Source organism: Taudactylus pleione, unplaced genomic scaffold, assembly GCF_031769625.1.
Source record: "Taudactylus pleione unplaced genomic scaffold, aTauple2 ptg000089l, whole genome shotgun sequence".
NCBI lineage: Eukaryota > Metazoa > Chordata > Amphibia > Anura > Myobatrachidae > Taudactylus > Taudactylus pleione.
Genome location: NW_028284491.1, coordinates 16790546 through 16808051, shown reverse-complemented (window position 1 = coordinate 16808051; position 17506 = coordinate 16790546). Strand labels below are relative to the sequence as shown.

General features: G+C 41.0%; 1 protein-coding gene across 5 annotated transcripts in view; it reads right to left on the bottom strand.

Annotated features, from left to right (window-relative positions):
- Positions 1–17506, bottom strand: part of PDE1B (phosphodiesterase 1B) — a 321883-nt gene that overhangs the window by 42281 nt on the left and 262096 nt on the right. For all 5 annotated transcript variants that reach the window (XM_088469301.1, XM_088469300.1, XM_088469303.1 and 2 more), the window contains 3 exons: positions 15896–15996; positions 14755–14880; positions 8507–8608 (listed from right to left, as the gene is read on the bottom strand). In XM_088469301.1, coding sequence (XP_088325427.1) covers positions 8507–8608; positions 14755–14880; positions 15896–15996 — 329 coding nt within the window. The remainder of the gene's footprint in view (positions 1–8506; positions 8609–14754; positions 14881–15895; positions 15997–17506) is intronic.

The window sequence follows — 17506 nt, the reverse complement described above, 5'->3', positions numbered from 1 at the left end:
CTATGTTCCATACATACAGTATGGGCAATATAGTCTGGGCAGGTTAACTCTTCTTTTTACAGTAGTCCTAATGCTGGCCATACACCTGCACGACCAGCATACGATACGATTCACCTCACGATTCCCCAGAGCTCCCTGCAGTCCCGGCGGCACGATTAGTTGTTTTTCTTTGCGCACGATCTGACGTACGAACGATCATGTGCCTCATGCGCTCATCAGGAAAAAGTCATTGAAATTACATAAATGGACGCACGATGCATTGCATGCACATAATACACGGTACGATCTGTACACGATGCAATGGACCATATGTGCTGTACATCTGATCATACGATCCATTCTAGGAGCTGCGGGAGCGCACATCAGATCGTATCCTACTAAAAAAATACACGATTTCTACACGACTTGTCGAAGATCGGCCAAATCGGCCCGAAATCGTGCAGGTGCACGGCCAGCATAGCAGTCATACTGTATATGCATAAACAAGTTATTTTAGGACACCTCTGTCGCAACCTATATACATGAAAGCTGCCTACCAACCCCCTAGTCCTATCACCAGTAGGACAAAGACAGATACAAATGGAAAGTGTTGGGTGGGGGATGGTGGATGGCGTTAGATATTCTAAATTAGCAACAATATTTTGAACACAACAGTTAAAATACCTTTGCTAATTTAGAATATGTAGTGCCATCCACCATTCCCCACCCAATACTTTCCATTTGTACTGTGTATGCAGCCACTTTCCCCACTATACAATGTAAGGCGTGTCAACATGCCCTTGCTGTACTTGGGCTACACCAGCCTGCCCCATCCTGCCCTGCTTCCTCCCCTGATCCACCTGTCTGGAGGAGTGAGATTGTCTTCAATTTGCTGTGCATGTACAGTACGAGAACTCACATCTTGTGCTTCCATGCATTGGTACCCAGTTCTGGCAGTTTGAGACATTTTCTGAACTTATCCGGAGAGTTGGAAATTGTGTGCATACCATCTGTATACCTGCCTATGTCTGGACCTATTTGCCCACTGTATCAATATTAAATAATTTTTATTGTATTATTCACTCTGGAGGGCAATTTTTTTTCTACACTATTCCATTACTAAGAACGTGCTGGTTCGCACCAAAGAGACCCAGATAGGATTGTATCATCTTCTCTGCATGTGAGTACGGTACGCCTGAAGTTAAAAGATACCTTGATATACCTCTACACATTGATTACAGAGTAAGTGGGGTACGTTCCCCATCGTTACCTTTTGAGGGGATGTTAAAGAATGGGGCATATATAGAAGATTATCACCCCACATATTAAATAGACTTTTTGGCCTTCCTATAAACTTAAGAGTGTGACACGTGTGGATATATCATCACCATCTATCCTATGGATTCACACATTGGATGTTCTATATTTTTTCTTTTCCCTTATATGTTTCTCGCCACGGAGGGATTCTGACTAAGGATTGTACACCACTCCAGACAGTATAGTGGTATTTTCTTGTTCTTTTGTGCTTTTATATTGTTTCCTCTGCTAATACTGTACTTATTGCATTTAGTGTGCGGCGCTCCCCTCTGGGTACCATTTGTTTAGTTCCTAATGTGTCCATCTCATATTCAAATACACTGATCTTACGGATCATTATTCTAATGAGTTATGGGTTGGATCATATTTGGCAAATGTAATGGCCTCAAACTCATTTGCAGTATGACTGTGGTTTAGTTTAGAATATCAACAACATTCTGCTCACAGTGAAATGTGAAGTAGAGTTTATGTTTCAGTTCTAACTTTAAATTCACAGCTGGCAGTATACAAAATAAACAATAAAATAAACTATATAAAGTTGCCTACTTATGCTTAAAAGGCTACATTTAACTTAATGTAAAGTTTTAGTTTTGTACTTAAACAGTGAAAATTACTATGTTGCAGTGAAAGTTCCAACAGGTTCATCTTGCTCTTATTTTTATTTATCTAACTACATATTTGTTTTTTAATATTAAAAGATGAACTGGTTCCACAATCACTTTGAAACAGTTTTGAGCATCTCTCCACCCGATTACCAAGGTAAATTACTATGAAATTCCATTAATTTGATCATTTACCATGGTACTTTTTTCGGAAGCACATGGAAAGCACATTACACACTGCATGGAAGATCAATTTTAAATAGTAAACTATATCGGACTACACAATATGAGATTGCAGAAGCATCAGGAAATGCAAGAGCATGTAAATGCAATTGTAAGAATTTCAGAACAGTAAGTAATCAGGGAGGACATCAAAGATAGTTTTACTCCTGTGCAGCCTTCATGAATCATCTGGAGCTTTAATTAATGCCATTAAAGCTAGACCCGAATCCGAGCTCCCTTTGGAGTTTGTCAAAGGAAAATTAATTGATGAATGCGATGACAGGAAGGAAATTAAAAAGGAAGGAATTGTGGTCTGGATTTACATTGGATATAAGTTAATTTTAACTATGTAAAAATGGAACATGTGTAAAATGTATCACACTTTGCATGCACACAATTTGCACTCATATTTTGAGTTCAGAATATCTAATAATTGCCCCCTTTTGCATTTGGTAAATCTGCTCAGGGGTGCTCACATGTACGTTCTTTACATAAGGGAAATGGAGAAGTCTATTAGCTCCCCGCTAGAGATGTGTCCGATTACAATAGGTCTGGTCACTGATGTGTTTCCGAGTTGATGATGGAGAAGATGGCTGCATTTTCCCACCAGATGTATGTGTATGTTAGATTTAAAGCCAGTGCTGGATTAACAGGATGCCCCCACACACCTTAATCCGGCCCTTTTTAAAGTTACATTGTAAGGTACATTAGGTGCATCATAAACTACAGCCACAGAAACTTAAGTATAGCCATATATTTTTGAGTGTACCCAAAAGTCACAATTTTATGCTTAACACTGTGAGAGAAGCTAAAGGAATTATGTATGCAAAAGTAAAATTGGTAGAAAACATTGAAAAAATTGATAGAAACAATTTGTAGAAAACAGTTTATAGATATTCCCTCTCCTTGCATGTACCATGATCAGATGTGTCAGAAATATCACAGGAAGTGTGACATCACTCTGGGTACAGAAGATGCTACAGTAATAATCACAGTTCACACTGCATGTAAGTGCCCAAGTCGCTTGGACATGCTAACAGAACAAGATGCAAATATAATTTATTTATTTAGTTAATTATTTTTCATTTTATCCCTCATAAAAACATGGGTAGCGTTCCACTGCACAAACAGAGCATGAAGCATACTTAATTTGAATAAAATGAGCATTTAATGCAGTGTATTTGACTTTTAAAAATCCAGTTGCTGCAGTTTAACTTTCATTATTGGGTGTATTTTAGTCACAAATCAGACACAACCTCTGAGTGATCATCATCAGTTCGCAATTTGCGCCAGGGTTTCAGTATCCGCAAGTCAGGTCCCTTCAACTCCGTCTCAGCCCCTTTGTTGTATGGAGTTGCAGCTCCAACACGAGTGGGGAAAAAGACGGGCTTTGCGAATAGAAGTACAGTAGATGCTTATTTTAAGAAAAGAGCAAGTTGTCGCAAAAGAAAACTGCAATTTGTGTTAACATCAATCAGAGTAATAGCTCAGTGTAACAAGATTCAGGAACTATAACCTGGGAAATAGCACACAGCCACCTGTTCATGAGCTCAGGTGTGGAGGCAATGAAGCCTAACTCACCCAATCAGAAGTGCATTCACACAACGCATATGCATCTGGGATACAGGTATGCATCTCGGATACAGGTATCCAGGTGATATGAATGAACGGCTGCACAAAAACATGACTCCTGTTTTAGCGTTACACTTGCATGGTGATACAACTGGACATACTTAAAGTGCATCTGCTGTACTAAAGCTAAATCTACACGTGTGCTGCTGCTCTAAGCAAGTCACAGCAGGGCAACTAATTCAGAAGAGATGATCCATAGTGATGTGTGCAGACAGATGAGAACATAAACAGCAGCTGGAAACAAGTTTTTAGTGTCTACCATAGAAAACTACTCCAGATAAACGAGAACATCTCATGAAGCACACAATTGGGATGCTGTAAAAGCTCAGGGAAAACATAGCAGCATCAGTTAACCAGTTCCAGAGCAAGCCTGCAATATGAAGTGATCATGGAGGAGAGTATTAGCAGGAAAGCTCAGGCATATTTTAGAGGGTAGGGTATTGAATAGCAAACAAAAACCCCTTACACCCCAAAGGGCAGGAATTATGCTGACAGTGCAAATGTTCTACACAGTTTGGGGAGCGGAATCAATCACAAGGAACTATGTAAAAAATTCCCAGAAGAGACTCACACAAACATAGGAAGGACATACAAACTCCACACAGCTAGGGCCTGGTCAGAAAGGATCCCATGACTCTAGCGCTATGAGGCCACAATACTAACCACAGTACCACTGTGCTGCTTTCATGTGCTATGGAACGGAAAGAGTGTGAACCACCTGGGAATATTCTCCTGCTAGGCTTATGTGTGTCTCCCAGGTGAAAATTGGGAGACAGAGAACCAGAAGGTGCTTTGCTAATATACGGAAAATGCTAATGAGACTTCATCATGAACAATTAGTATTTAGCAAAAGGAATGCAAGTACTCTGAAGTGCCAAAAGCCATGGAATAGATGCCTAGTATCGTGTAGGACCCCCTCTAACCTGGCGAAGTGCAGCAACCCGACGTGGCAGCGATTCCATAAGTGGACAGAAGATCTCTGGAGAGATGTAGACCCATGTAATCTGGATAGCTTCTTACAGCTCCCTGATATTTGTAGGTGCAGGATCTTGGGTGTAAATGGACCTCTCCACCACATCCCATAAATGTTTGGATGGTTTCATGTCGGGCGAACGTGGTGGCCACACCAATTGTCAGAACTCTCCGGAATGCTCCTTGAACCAATTGTGCACAACTTGGGACTGATGACACGGTGCATTATCCTGCTGGAATATTCCATCATTGTGGGGGTATATGAACTGCATGAAGGGCTGCAAATGGTCATAAAGCAATGCAACGTAGTGGTTACCGGTCAATGTGTTCAGGTGGACCAGCGGACCCAACGCATGCCTCGTGAACACACACCACACCATTATGGAATCACCACCAGCCTGCACAGTGCCTTGCTCACAACTGGGGTCCATGGCATCATGTTGTCTGCGCCACCCTACCATGAGCCCGATACAACTGGAATCATGACGCATTGGACCACGGCCCATGTTGCCCATCCACCAGGGTCCAATTAGCAATGTCACAAGCTCAGGTGAGGCACTGTATCTGATGTCTCAGAGGCACTCTGGTGGGTCTTCTGGTCCCATATCCCATGGAAGCTAAAGAACACGGCACTAACCTGCATGATATAGGTCTGGTACCTCCTGCATTGAATGTGGATGTGATTTGTGCCAGTATCACTTGTCTTTTACCACAGACTATAATGGGCAGATGCTGCTGTCCATGATCACTAAGCACCCGTGGTCAGCCACTGTGCTGTGCATGCTGGGTGGTAATGCCTTCCATGAGGTTTTCCTGGCACACACATGACAATGTAGGTCAATGAATGTCCGAACAACTTCAGAAATGGAATGCCCCATCTGTTGGGAACTTACTAACATGCCCCATTAAAACCCTGGTAATTCACATCGCCTTGCCTGGTCTAGGTCTAGGCATTTCCACAACGTCACAGTATGGTGACACCGCCTACCATTTATTTTACATACTGCTATCCCATAATTTTTGGCACTAATTCAATCGGAAAAACAAAATTCATGAATGGTTGACCTGTTTTGGAATGGAAGAGGCAACGGAAGGAAATTCTCCCATGTGGACATTGTTACCAGATAACCATTAACATTGAAAGGTAACTGGGAAACTATTATTCCTATATACAGTAACACCAGCAGATATTGCTGTGGCAATAGGAATATTGTACAAAAAGTGCCATCTCCATTTCTGGGGAAATATTTACTAAAGATCGATTTTAATCGATTTAAAATTAATAAAAATCGATCAACATCGATGTGTTTCTGGGGCTAAATCACATATTTACTAACAGACAATTTTTTTTTTTTTAAGTATTAGTAAATGTGTGATTTAGCCCCAGATACACAACAATGTTGATCGATTTTAATCAATTTCATTGATTTTAAATTGATCAAAATCGATTAAAATGGACTTTTAGTAAATATACCCCTCTGTGTGACTGGAAGGTTGTAAAGTATGTCATAAAATATCTAAAATTAACTATCAACAAGAAATTTAAATAATCAACAGGCTATGTACATGCAGACCATCAATAGGTTATGTACATGCAGACCATCATCAGGTTATGTACATGCAGACCAGCATCAGGTTATGTACATGCAGACCATCATCAGGTTATGTACATGCAGACCATCATCAGGTTATGTACATGCAGACCATCATCAGGTTATGTACATGCAGACCATCATCAGGTTATGTACATGCAGACCATCATCAGGTTATGTACATGCAGACCATCATCAGGTTATGTACATGCAGAACGAGTAAGTGACTCAAAAGACACAATAACAAGATTTTTCTGTTGACTTGTGACTTTAGAATGCTAATATAAGATGGAGCGGTAGAAAACAAACAACAGCAGCACTTTAATCAACAGAAACCTAATATATTTCTGCAGCTGATTGTCAAGAACAAATCTGGTTAGGTCAAGCCCTGATGAGCTTAGGGACGTATATGTTCAAACCAATTCCCATCGTGGAAGGTAATCGAGTATGTTAAAAGTTGTCACCACTGAGAAAATTAACCCATGTACTAAACACATTGATGTGAAGCACCATGTCTTAAGGGATTTTCAAGGCAACGGCATTATTAAACTGAAATCCTGTCCAACTGTAATGGTGTGATATGTATTACCACTGCGGCGCCCAGCATCCGCTCGATCGGGATGCCGGACGCCGGTCTCCCAACGTCGGTCAAATGACAGGCGTCTAGATTTAGACGCCTGTCATTCATCCCTAGTCGGGATTACAGTGTCTGAAAGCCGGCTGTCAGCATTTAGACCGTCAGCTTCCGGACTACATCCCCAACTGGAACTATGATTACAGAAGCTTTGCCAGTTTTAAGAACTGAAGATCATGATCGTTATCCTGTTGAGAGGGGGTATTGATGCTACGGGATGGGTATTGGGTATGTGATGCCGGCATTCGGTATCCCGGCGGTCAGAATCCCGACACCGGCATCCCGACAGGGTTAGAATACTGACACTTTGTCGGTCGGTAGCCTAACCCTTCCCCTCTCCCTACGCCTAACTCTAACCATCCCTCCCCAATGCCTAACCCTAACCTCCCCCCCTAGTGCCAAAACCAAACCCTAACCCCCCCTCCACACACCCTAACCCTCCCCCCTTAGTGCCTAACTCTAATCCTCCCCCTGGTGCCTAACCCTCCCCCTAATCCCGCTACTGACTTTCGGGATTCCGGCAGTCAGGATGCCGCCGCAGGGATTCAGACAGGTGTTGGGATTCTGGCGCCGGCATTCTGACCTCTGGAATCCCCTCCGTCTGTATTTTAACCACATCCCGATGCTACACCAGTCAAATTATCACACATCAGCTGAAGTGGTAATAGTTACATATAACTAATTACTGTAGTAACAAAAATGTCTCATAAGCAATGTGAGTTAAATGTTATTTGTCACCCTGTGTTCTCTCCTCCCTGTTTCTGTGTTATGCTATGTCTTGTTCATTTATCTCACGGTGCTACACACAAGTCCTGCTGATAAAATATCCACACACATCACATTTACACAGATCCTGATGTTACAGATCAGCATTCTAACATGTGAGTGTCAGATTTCCTAACATGTACAACCACACGGTGCAGTCTCGGTCCGACATCATGCCCATACACGGTGCGATATAGCAGTCAAATCGTACCAATCCGTCGGATCGGCTGCTTTATCGCACCGTGTATGGCGCGCTTAAGACTGGGTAGACACTAGAATGATATCTTCACGATTTGTAGTTGTGATTGGAACGACAAATCATGAGGATTGTTCAGTGTGTATCGGCAATTGCGCGCTCCTGCCGGTCGTTTACGATAACTTCTGGTTGGCCGTGCTGCACTTTCATTCAGAAGATATCATGTACAATGCCATGGTGCTAAATGCAGCATGTCATTGTACATCGCGCCATCGTATCACTGCAGTGTGTATGCACGATGCGATAGGTCGACCGGCAAATTGGCCAGGAACACATCACTCTTATGCGTTTTAAGCGTTGAAACTTATAGGAAAGATGAGACAGAAGTGAATATATCCATGAAATATTCTCCCACCAGTTGTAGTGGAAATTCATATACCCACGCACTGTACTTTACAAAGCTATTTATACTTTGCTCATACAGAATCTACTTACTACTGACACACGTCTGTCTGGTACACATCTCTCTTACTGTATGAGCCAGTCAGACATGTATATTGTTTCTAAGCAGAGTGTTTTTCTCCTATATACTCACTTCTCCAGTGACTGCAGGGCAGATTTCATGGTTTTGACTTGCTGGAAGTGACAAGACATGTCTGTGGCTAGGACCATCTCAATGACAAGAGACCTTAATTCCCTGTATAATAAGAATAGAAAACAGTTACTAGGGTTTGTGGGGTTTAACCAGGACAGCCAGAGTATTATAGAGGCATGTTTATATGGCACGCTATGCCCCCTATTGTAGAATATGAGGACATAAAAAGTTACTGACCATTACAAGTCATTACATTTCAAAGTGACCTCTCATATCATATATATATTTTTTTTTACAGTAGCACATATACTGTACATTATTATGTCTTAAGATACACAAGTTTCACTTTGCCACAAAACACATTGATTGAATGAAATGTTCTTTATATAGTTATTAATTCCACCATAGAGCACTTTTAAAATAAATTGACACAAGTGACATCATTGCTCTCCTACATACAGTACTCCCTCTGCTACTTATGTATATCTGCATTACTTGTGCAATACACATCATTAATCAAGTTATATACTGTAGTTCATTCTTTTGGTTAGATATATGTAAATATGAATACACAGTATAAAATGGTGCAAAATTAACACAGTGTATGGGGCAGGGTGTGGGTCAAGGTGGGCCTGGCACTGCATGCCCAGCACACAGAACATATCCCACTATGAACCCTGCAGCTGGTCCCGCCCTGTATTTTCACTGCTGGCACCATCATTTGGGTGATATCTTCGAAAAGATGGCGCCTTCACAGGAGATAGCAAAGACTCGGAGCCTTTTTAATTGTTTTTGGGAACCATACAGTATAATAGGTGTGTTCACATTTTTCCGTTCTGTATAGCACATATTTACTCCTCTTTTTTGAGCTTTCCATATGTGATACTTGTTCTTTATCATTGTGTATCTGACTTGTTTAACGCGATGTACATTTAACAATACATATGAAAAGACCATATAATTTTTAGGAATCCCCAGTGTTGATACTATTTATTAACTATATTATCTAAAGCATATTTTATGCTATATAATGGTTTGTTTTTGTTTGTGCTCTTTTATAGTGGTTTCTTATTAGGAATAATTACACATGCTATTACTATCAATAACACATGATGATACTACTAGATTTTCTATTCTGATCCTGCAAGTGAAACAGCAGAAAAGGCATACAATATGCATGGCTTTGGGTACACTATGGTAGTTAAGTTGATCCCTTGTGAAATAATCTAACTCTGGAGCTGAGAACATTGGATATAATCAGTGTTGTTTTAATATGTACATATTTATTATACGAGATTTGTTTTTTCCTGGGCTCCACTGTCTCAAAATAATATGGCTACATTTAAGTAGTGCGCAAAATGAAAGTTAAAATAAATGATTTCACAGAGCCGAAGGTAAAAAATAGTCTAATACTGTAGATTAAATAAAATGCACCTTGTTAAGTAGACTATAAGGATCTGTGAATAGATAAGAATATACGGAGGAGTTATGTGACAATCATGGCATGGAACCCAGAGGGGACCTTTGATATCCTTATTAACTATGATAGAGTAAATAGCAATCTACATGTAATGATATAAGGTCCGTGCCCACTGGAATGGGTCAGCTTTGAATTTTAGATATGGGTTCCCTGTGCCTTCCTTAGTTTATGTCTTGATCTCTGCTAGGCGGAGCTGTGCTTTTCAGCTCTGCAGTATGAACATAAATTTGCTGCAATGTAGCAACTCAGCAATGGTTTAGCTACTGTAGCCCAACCTTGCATTATGTTTGTATTGAGGGGCTTAAGACCCTGAAGTATGGGGGCTGGTACTGGAATCGGGGTTTGGGAGGCTGTGTCTACAAAATACTAAAAGTATCAGTGCAACATGAATAATAGACACGTGTTCCAAATAAATACGAATCTAGTGGCATCATTATGTACGAATTATGGGCCTGATTCAGAGCCGGACGCTATTTGCGCTCGCTCGTCCAGAAAAAGGGGGTGGCTATTTAAATGAACCGTTCGCTCTTTGTGGTCTGTTGACGCCTCTATGTCTGAACGAGCGAACAAAACATGCGAACGTAATTTTGAAAGAAACGCTCCCTGGCCGCACGCATCATACGTCATGTCCGCTATTTATTAGATTATTATGTATGTAATACAGTATAAATAAACAAGAGGCAGCATGTTTTCTTTTAGGAAAGGAAATATATATTATGTATATGTGAATTTCTATGTATATGACTGAACAGTATATGTACCTATGTATCTGTGTATATACGTGTCCCTATGTATGTTAGGGTCTGTGTGTGTTTATTTATGTATACATGTACCTATGTAATAATGAATGAACAGCATAAATAAACAAAAGGCAGTATGTTTTCCACTCTAAAAGGGAGTATATTTGCACGTGAGTATGTATATATACGAGTGTATGTATCTATGCATAGGTTTCCGGGGAACAGCAGTACTGCGCATGCGCGAGTCACCAGGAAAATGGCCGCCGTCATATTCCCAGTGATTTTTTTTTTTTTTGCTGCTCTGCAGCGCCAACCCGGTCAGAGCAGCACTCTGGAGACTCCGGACAGGTAAGTATGAGACTAAGGACCTCATTCAGAGTCGGTCGTTGCGGCCGCTCGGTCGTATGCAGCCGATGTTCGCTAAACTGCGCATGCGTAAAATTCGCAACGCGCGTGCGCAAACTAGCCGCTATGATCAGAAATTTCTCTCTCCTTGAACACAGCCAGGTCGTTAGTTTGAGTGACAAAATCAACCGTTTGTGGGTGGTAACAGGGGAAGGTGCTTGAAAACGGGGGAGTGGAGATCTGAACGCAGGCGTGCCTGACTATGCGAACGGCGTTTAATGGGAGTGCATAATTAACAAAGTAGTGTCATGGCACATGTGACATGGGAGGTTTTTACACTGACCTGATCGTAGTGCTTAAGAGAGGGTATGGTCAGCCTTAAGCTCTGCGATCAGCTCCGATGGGTCCCGATGGTCGCGATTAATCCTTATATCCCAGGAGATGACGTGTGTCGTGATCGAGAAAGGGGCGTGATTTAGTCTTACGACCGCTTCTTACCCTCGGTCGTTCAGCTAACGATCTCATCTTAGCGACGCAACTTGCGAACACTTCATTTGCATATCCAGCCCCTTTCCCCTACGACCGTGCGGCCGCAACGACCGACTCTGAATGAGGTCCTAAATGTGTGCAGTTTGGGCCCCCTTGGACCCAGGGGTCCATGTGCACCCTGCACCCAATACAGATATGCCCCTGCATCCATAACTATGCACAAGCGATGTGTGGCATATACTAACTGTTTTATGCTTGTGGGATGCACGTGACTATAGCACATGCGCTGGGGAAAGCAGGGGCTTTTGAGTGAAGCTTTGAATAGGGTGCCTAGAAGCCTAGCACCGGCCCTGAGTGCACCACTCACAGCTCCGGCTCCGGGACAACAAGCAGCAGGCACACACACAGTACAAGACGGCACAGTAGCATCCTGCACACAGGAGCCGGCAGCCTAAAGTTTCTGACTGTCACAGTCTGTGTGACAGTAAGCTGATTTACTATATTTAAAATATGTCTGCCTGTCTGAATATATATATATATATATATATATATATCCTATCCACTTGCTATATACTGTGTGTGTGTGTGTATATATATATATATATATATATATAGTTAGACATTATATATATATTTATTAATTATAATACATATCTGTATTATATACATCACTGCAATGCTCTCTGCATTATTTGGTGGTTACTATGACTCGCTCTGCATTATATAGTGGTCGCTGCGATGTTCTCTGTATTTGGTGGTCGCTGTGATGCTCTCTGCATTATATGGTGGTTGCTACAATGTTCTCTGTATTATGTGGTGGCAGCTGTGATACTATTATAGGCTGGTAGCTGTGATGTTCCCTGTGTTATCTTCCATCAACAGACCCGCCCTTTCAAGAGAGCCCGCCCCCATTAGGGCTGCTTTCAAAAATTTCCCGGGCTGGTTTACAATCCCAATCCGCCCCTGGAGAGACGTCATGACATCTCTCCCATAGTGCGCATGGACAAAGCTGGAAGCTGGAGTTCAGAAGAGATCTCCAGCCTCCGGCTAACGCGGCGCTGCAGGGAAGGAGCCGGGCGCCCGCTGGTAATAACATCTCAGCGGGTGTCCGGATTAGAGCCTCCCTGCGGCACAGCTGGGCATGCATATGAATCATTCTATATTATAGAATGATTCATATGCATGCCCGGCTGTCCGTCCATTACCCCCTGGAATTTCATTTTTACCCCATGTGGGGTAATTTACCCCTGTTCCCTGACCACGGCTCTAGAGCATATTAACTGGGGATGGTGGCTATGACCCCCTCATGATACATACAATTTTGCTATGGGACCCTGATATTTCTAGTTATGCCCTTTGGTTCTTTCTTACCTAGGGCTGATACAAGGACCAGTGGTCGCTCCCTTCCCCCATCACAGCCTCTATCATTACTAATAAGGCCTCGGGCACTCGGGTGCTTTGAAGAACCAGGAAGTTATCATGTTTTGTGCTGTTTTTTTGTCTCTTTAGAATAGTTGCAACACAGAAAAAAAAAAGCACACGTGGCTTGTGTCCTTCATTTTAAAGGAGACGGAGTAGATCTGTACAGTACATGCAGCTTTTCAAAAATGCATAAATAATTATTATTTCTGATTACATTTTATCTATAAGGCGCCACAAGTGGTCCGCAGCGCCGTACATTCGTCATCAGTAGGACAGTACAGGGTACACAGAACATAACACTACAATACAGTAATACAGTAACCGAAACATAAACAGAGCACAAGTAACAACACAATTCTCCATACACAAGCTGAAGGCTGTCATTGAAGTGCTAGAGAAGAGGGCTGTGAGACAGTAGGGAAGAGGACCCTGCTCCTAGGAGCTTACAATCTAAATAATATAAAATATTGTGCATTTAAGGGGTTTATGTATTACACAGTGAAAAGTGTGGAGAAGTGGACCAATGGAGAAGTTGCCCAACGCTAACCATCAGCTACGACCTATTAGTTTATAGACTGTACTTGATAAATGCTACTTCAAAGCTGATTGGTTGCTATGGGCAACTTCTCCCCTGCTCCACTTCTCCACGCTTTCACTGCTTAATACATAAACCCCTAAGTCTGATATTTGAGCCTGTACAGTCACCTCAAAGTGTATTCATGCATTGCAATTTGTGAGAACTGGTGATTAGAACAGAGCAACATCATTGCATTGTGGAAACAGCCTTAACAAGAGACACGAGATTAAGAGGTCCCAGCAAGGACTTACACAGGGCGTCAGGCTTGGGAAGATAATCAGTGATGATTTTATAAAGGGCTTTTATCTACAAGATATTTATGGGCCACTTTGTAATGTAGTTATATAACCAAAGAACAATATACTAATGCTGCTCACTCAGTACATGTAATGTCAGTGAATGGAGCTCCTGGTGTGTCAGGAACTTGGGCTCTGTTAATAATCCAGTATCACAGCCATCTGCTTAGTCTCCTCCAGAACAGGCCATACCAATTCATTATTATTACCAGAGATAATAAATGCATTATATAGCTATAAGTTGCTAATGATTGTAATACTGTTGAGTTCTACTAAGAACTGTCATGAGAATTACTGATTTATGCTGGAGATTTGAGAAAAAGATGTAATAAAAATGGAGGAATGAAATAGAGAAATGAGGATCCTGAAACAGATCATGATTATTATTCTAAATCTTTTTCTACGTCATAATAGCATAAAGCATTAGACTTGTGTGATGACCTGTGTATGTATAGCTGAAACAAGCTTTCCTACCTTGAACAACTTGTTTGTTTATTACAGTCATCTTGAACCACCCCTTATATGGCTACACTGTGGTGTTTGCATTTTATTTACCGAAAATTGTGTAAGTGTGTGACTCAATATTATTGGATAGTTGTTCAACATATCTGTATATCATTGGATCAGTGTTTGTAACTGTACTCTATATAAAGTCTGGTCGGCTGCTGCACCCTGGGGAGTTTCTGGTAATACTCCGTCCTCAGATCTGTCTTTAAAGGACATTTAGTTCTAATACTCAGTCATTCCCATATGACAGGACAGACACGCTTATACTTCCAGACAAAGATAAGCTTTAAAGGGTTTGCAAATGTAGCCAATTCTGTCACCACTCCTCAGCAGTGTGGTTATTATCAATGTGTGTGGCTTTTAATCAGACGAAAAGCACATAAGGAACTCACGTGAACTCATCCTTGGTGAGATTCACAAATATGTTCATTTCATCGTCTTGCATGATTCGATAAACTGCGCTGACGTGGTGGTTCTCCAGCACTGACCGGTCATTATACAGGATAGCACAGTCTGATCTGTGAAGACAAATGTAATAATGAAGCTGCATACACACACAACGATTTAGTAAATGAATGATTTTAGTAAACGATTTTTGTTCATTTCTTCAAGGGAAAAATGAACGAAAATCGTTTACTAAAATCATTCATTTACTAAATGTAATGAACGATTTTTCTGAAGTACAAACGATTTTTGCATATTCCCTTAATGAAAATCGTTGAGTTGGTCAGTCTGACTGAACTACAAACTACAAACGTGAACGCGCATGAACGATAATCGTTCATTGTTTTAACTCAGAAAGTGAACGATTTTTTCAACGATTGAACGATAAACGATATCGTTATCGATAATCGTTCAAAAAATCGTTGTGTGTATGCACCTTGACAGATAAATAAGCAATTCATTTTATATCCTGCAGATGGATGGAGCCACAGTACTTCCAAAAGGACACTTTGCAACTGCAATTTAGCAAATAGTTCCAGATACCTAACTAACAACATTTATTGTAACTGTGACTACAGCAGTGCACACAAAATACTGTATCACTGGACCAGGATTGTTTTTCTGGGTCTCGGAACCCATTTGCAAAACATGAGTAAACCAGTAAATTGACTGTTGTGTGAGAAATGAAAATAACATAGATTTACGTCAATAAGTCAATTGACACACGTAACGCCCAGATCATCCTAATGTGCAGTGTATTATTGTTTCACAGTCTTGAAACCGTTAAAACCAACCAATCTTTCATATATTTTCTGGCTTCAAAAGAAGAATATAAACTGCAGGATTTTGCTACATACATTTTTCAAACATGAGTGCCTATAAGTCTAGCAATCAACTAGTGTACCCATAGCAACCAAACAGACATACAGTAATTGTATACAGTAATTGGAAACAGCTCAATCAACCTAGTACCTGACTGATTGCTATGAGTTATTCGTGCCCGCACATTTGGAGCTTGTTAGTAAATAACCTCTGTACGGATGTTATGCCATTTACCATGGTTTTATGATACAAAAGCAGTTGTCTTACTTTGTCTGGATGTGGAAGCTGTTTGTAGTTCCTGTGTGTTCAAAGTCATGGATGGCAGCAGCAAAAATAATAGCCAGGATCTCAATCTCATTTAGGCAATGCTGTGCAAGAGAAGACAGGCAATGAGGAGACGGCAGTGATTTACTGAGCAGCCAGCAGAGGGTGTATGAGGACAGTTTAACTGCGTAAGAATTTAAGGGAAATGGAAAATGTAATAACTTACCACTTAAAATAACTGAAGATTTATGTGCAATGCTTTAAGTGTTCTTAAAATATTGATATATAATGAGACTACAGAGCATAAAAAGAACAAAAAGTGTCTTCAAAAGACAGTTCTCTCCACGCTATAGTACTCTGCCAACAAAGGAGATCTGGAGTCTTCTTGTGGTATTTAAATATTACATATTCAATAATAGCTTTTCCTTCAGTATAAAACAACAAGGTATTTCATTAGCGCTCTATTCTATTATGTTATTATCACTGTTACCAGATTCTGTTTGACATTGTAGAGCTATGAGATTCTGCATCTCCTGCCTTGGAAGACACTTAGGGGTAAATTTACTAAAGTGAGAGTTTTTAGAAGTGGAGATGTTGCCCATAGCAACCTATCAGATTCTACTTGACATTTAACTAGCACCTTCTAGAAGATAATGGCTAGATCTGATTGGTTGCTATGGCCCATCATCAAGTATTCAAAGTTTAATTGTATTTTCTTCACAGAATGATGAAATTTTTACACTTTAACATATTGGGGCAGATTTACTAAGCCTTGAAAAGTGATAAAGTGGAGAGTGATAAAGTTACAGCCAGTCAGCTCCTAAGTGCCATTTTTCAAACACAGCGTGTAAAGTGACAGTTAGCAGCTGATTGGTTGGTACTTAATCACTCTCCACTTTATCACTTTTCAAGACTAATGGTGCATACACACGGTCAGATATGTCAGATGAACGATTTGACCAACGATTTGAACGATTTTTGCCTGTATTAAAATGAATGGAATCGTCCAAATCTGACTGCAAACACATCAGATGTCAGATATCGTTATCTGACAAATGGGAGTGCGCATCGTTCATCATACATCTGACAAATATGTCAGATTTTCCTTCAGATATGAACGATTGAACGATTTTTAAAATCGTTATCGTTCAGATCTGAATAAAAATCTGACCGTGTGTATGCACCATAAGTACATCTCCCCGCCTGTGAGAGACATTGGAGCTGATAGTGGCACTGGCCAAACCCGCACAACACTGGTCACACCTCCTCTTCTTCTCATAATAAGCCCGTGACCATTTTCAGTCCCAGGCCCATGTGGCTCTTTATATGGCCCTGAAGGTTCATATGTGTGCCAGACACGTCATATTATGCTCTGTGTGGAGACCTTGCTAATGATAACACTGACCAGCACTCGTTTCCTTGCCCTTCAGAGAGATTTTGGGGTAACTTTGGGGCGCTGATTACGAATATGACATCTGTTTTGTTAGATTGGCTCTAATTTTTGTAATGTTCACAGATGAGATACAAGAAAAACATAATAGACAACTGTCTGCTGGTTGGGTGGCCGATCACTTATATACTGAGGGGGAATATTCTAGAATGATTCCGGAGTGA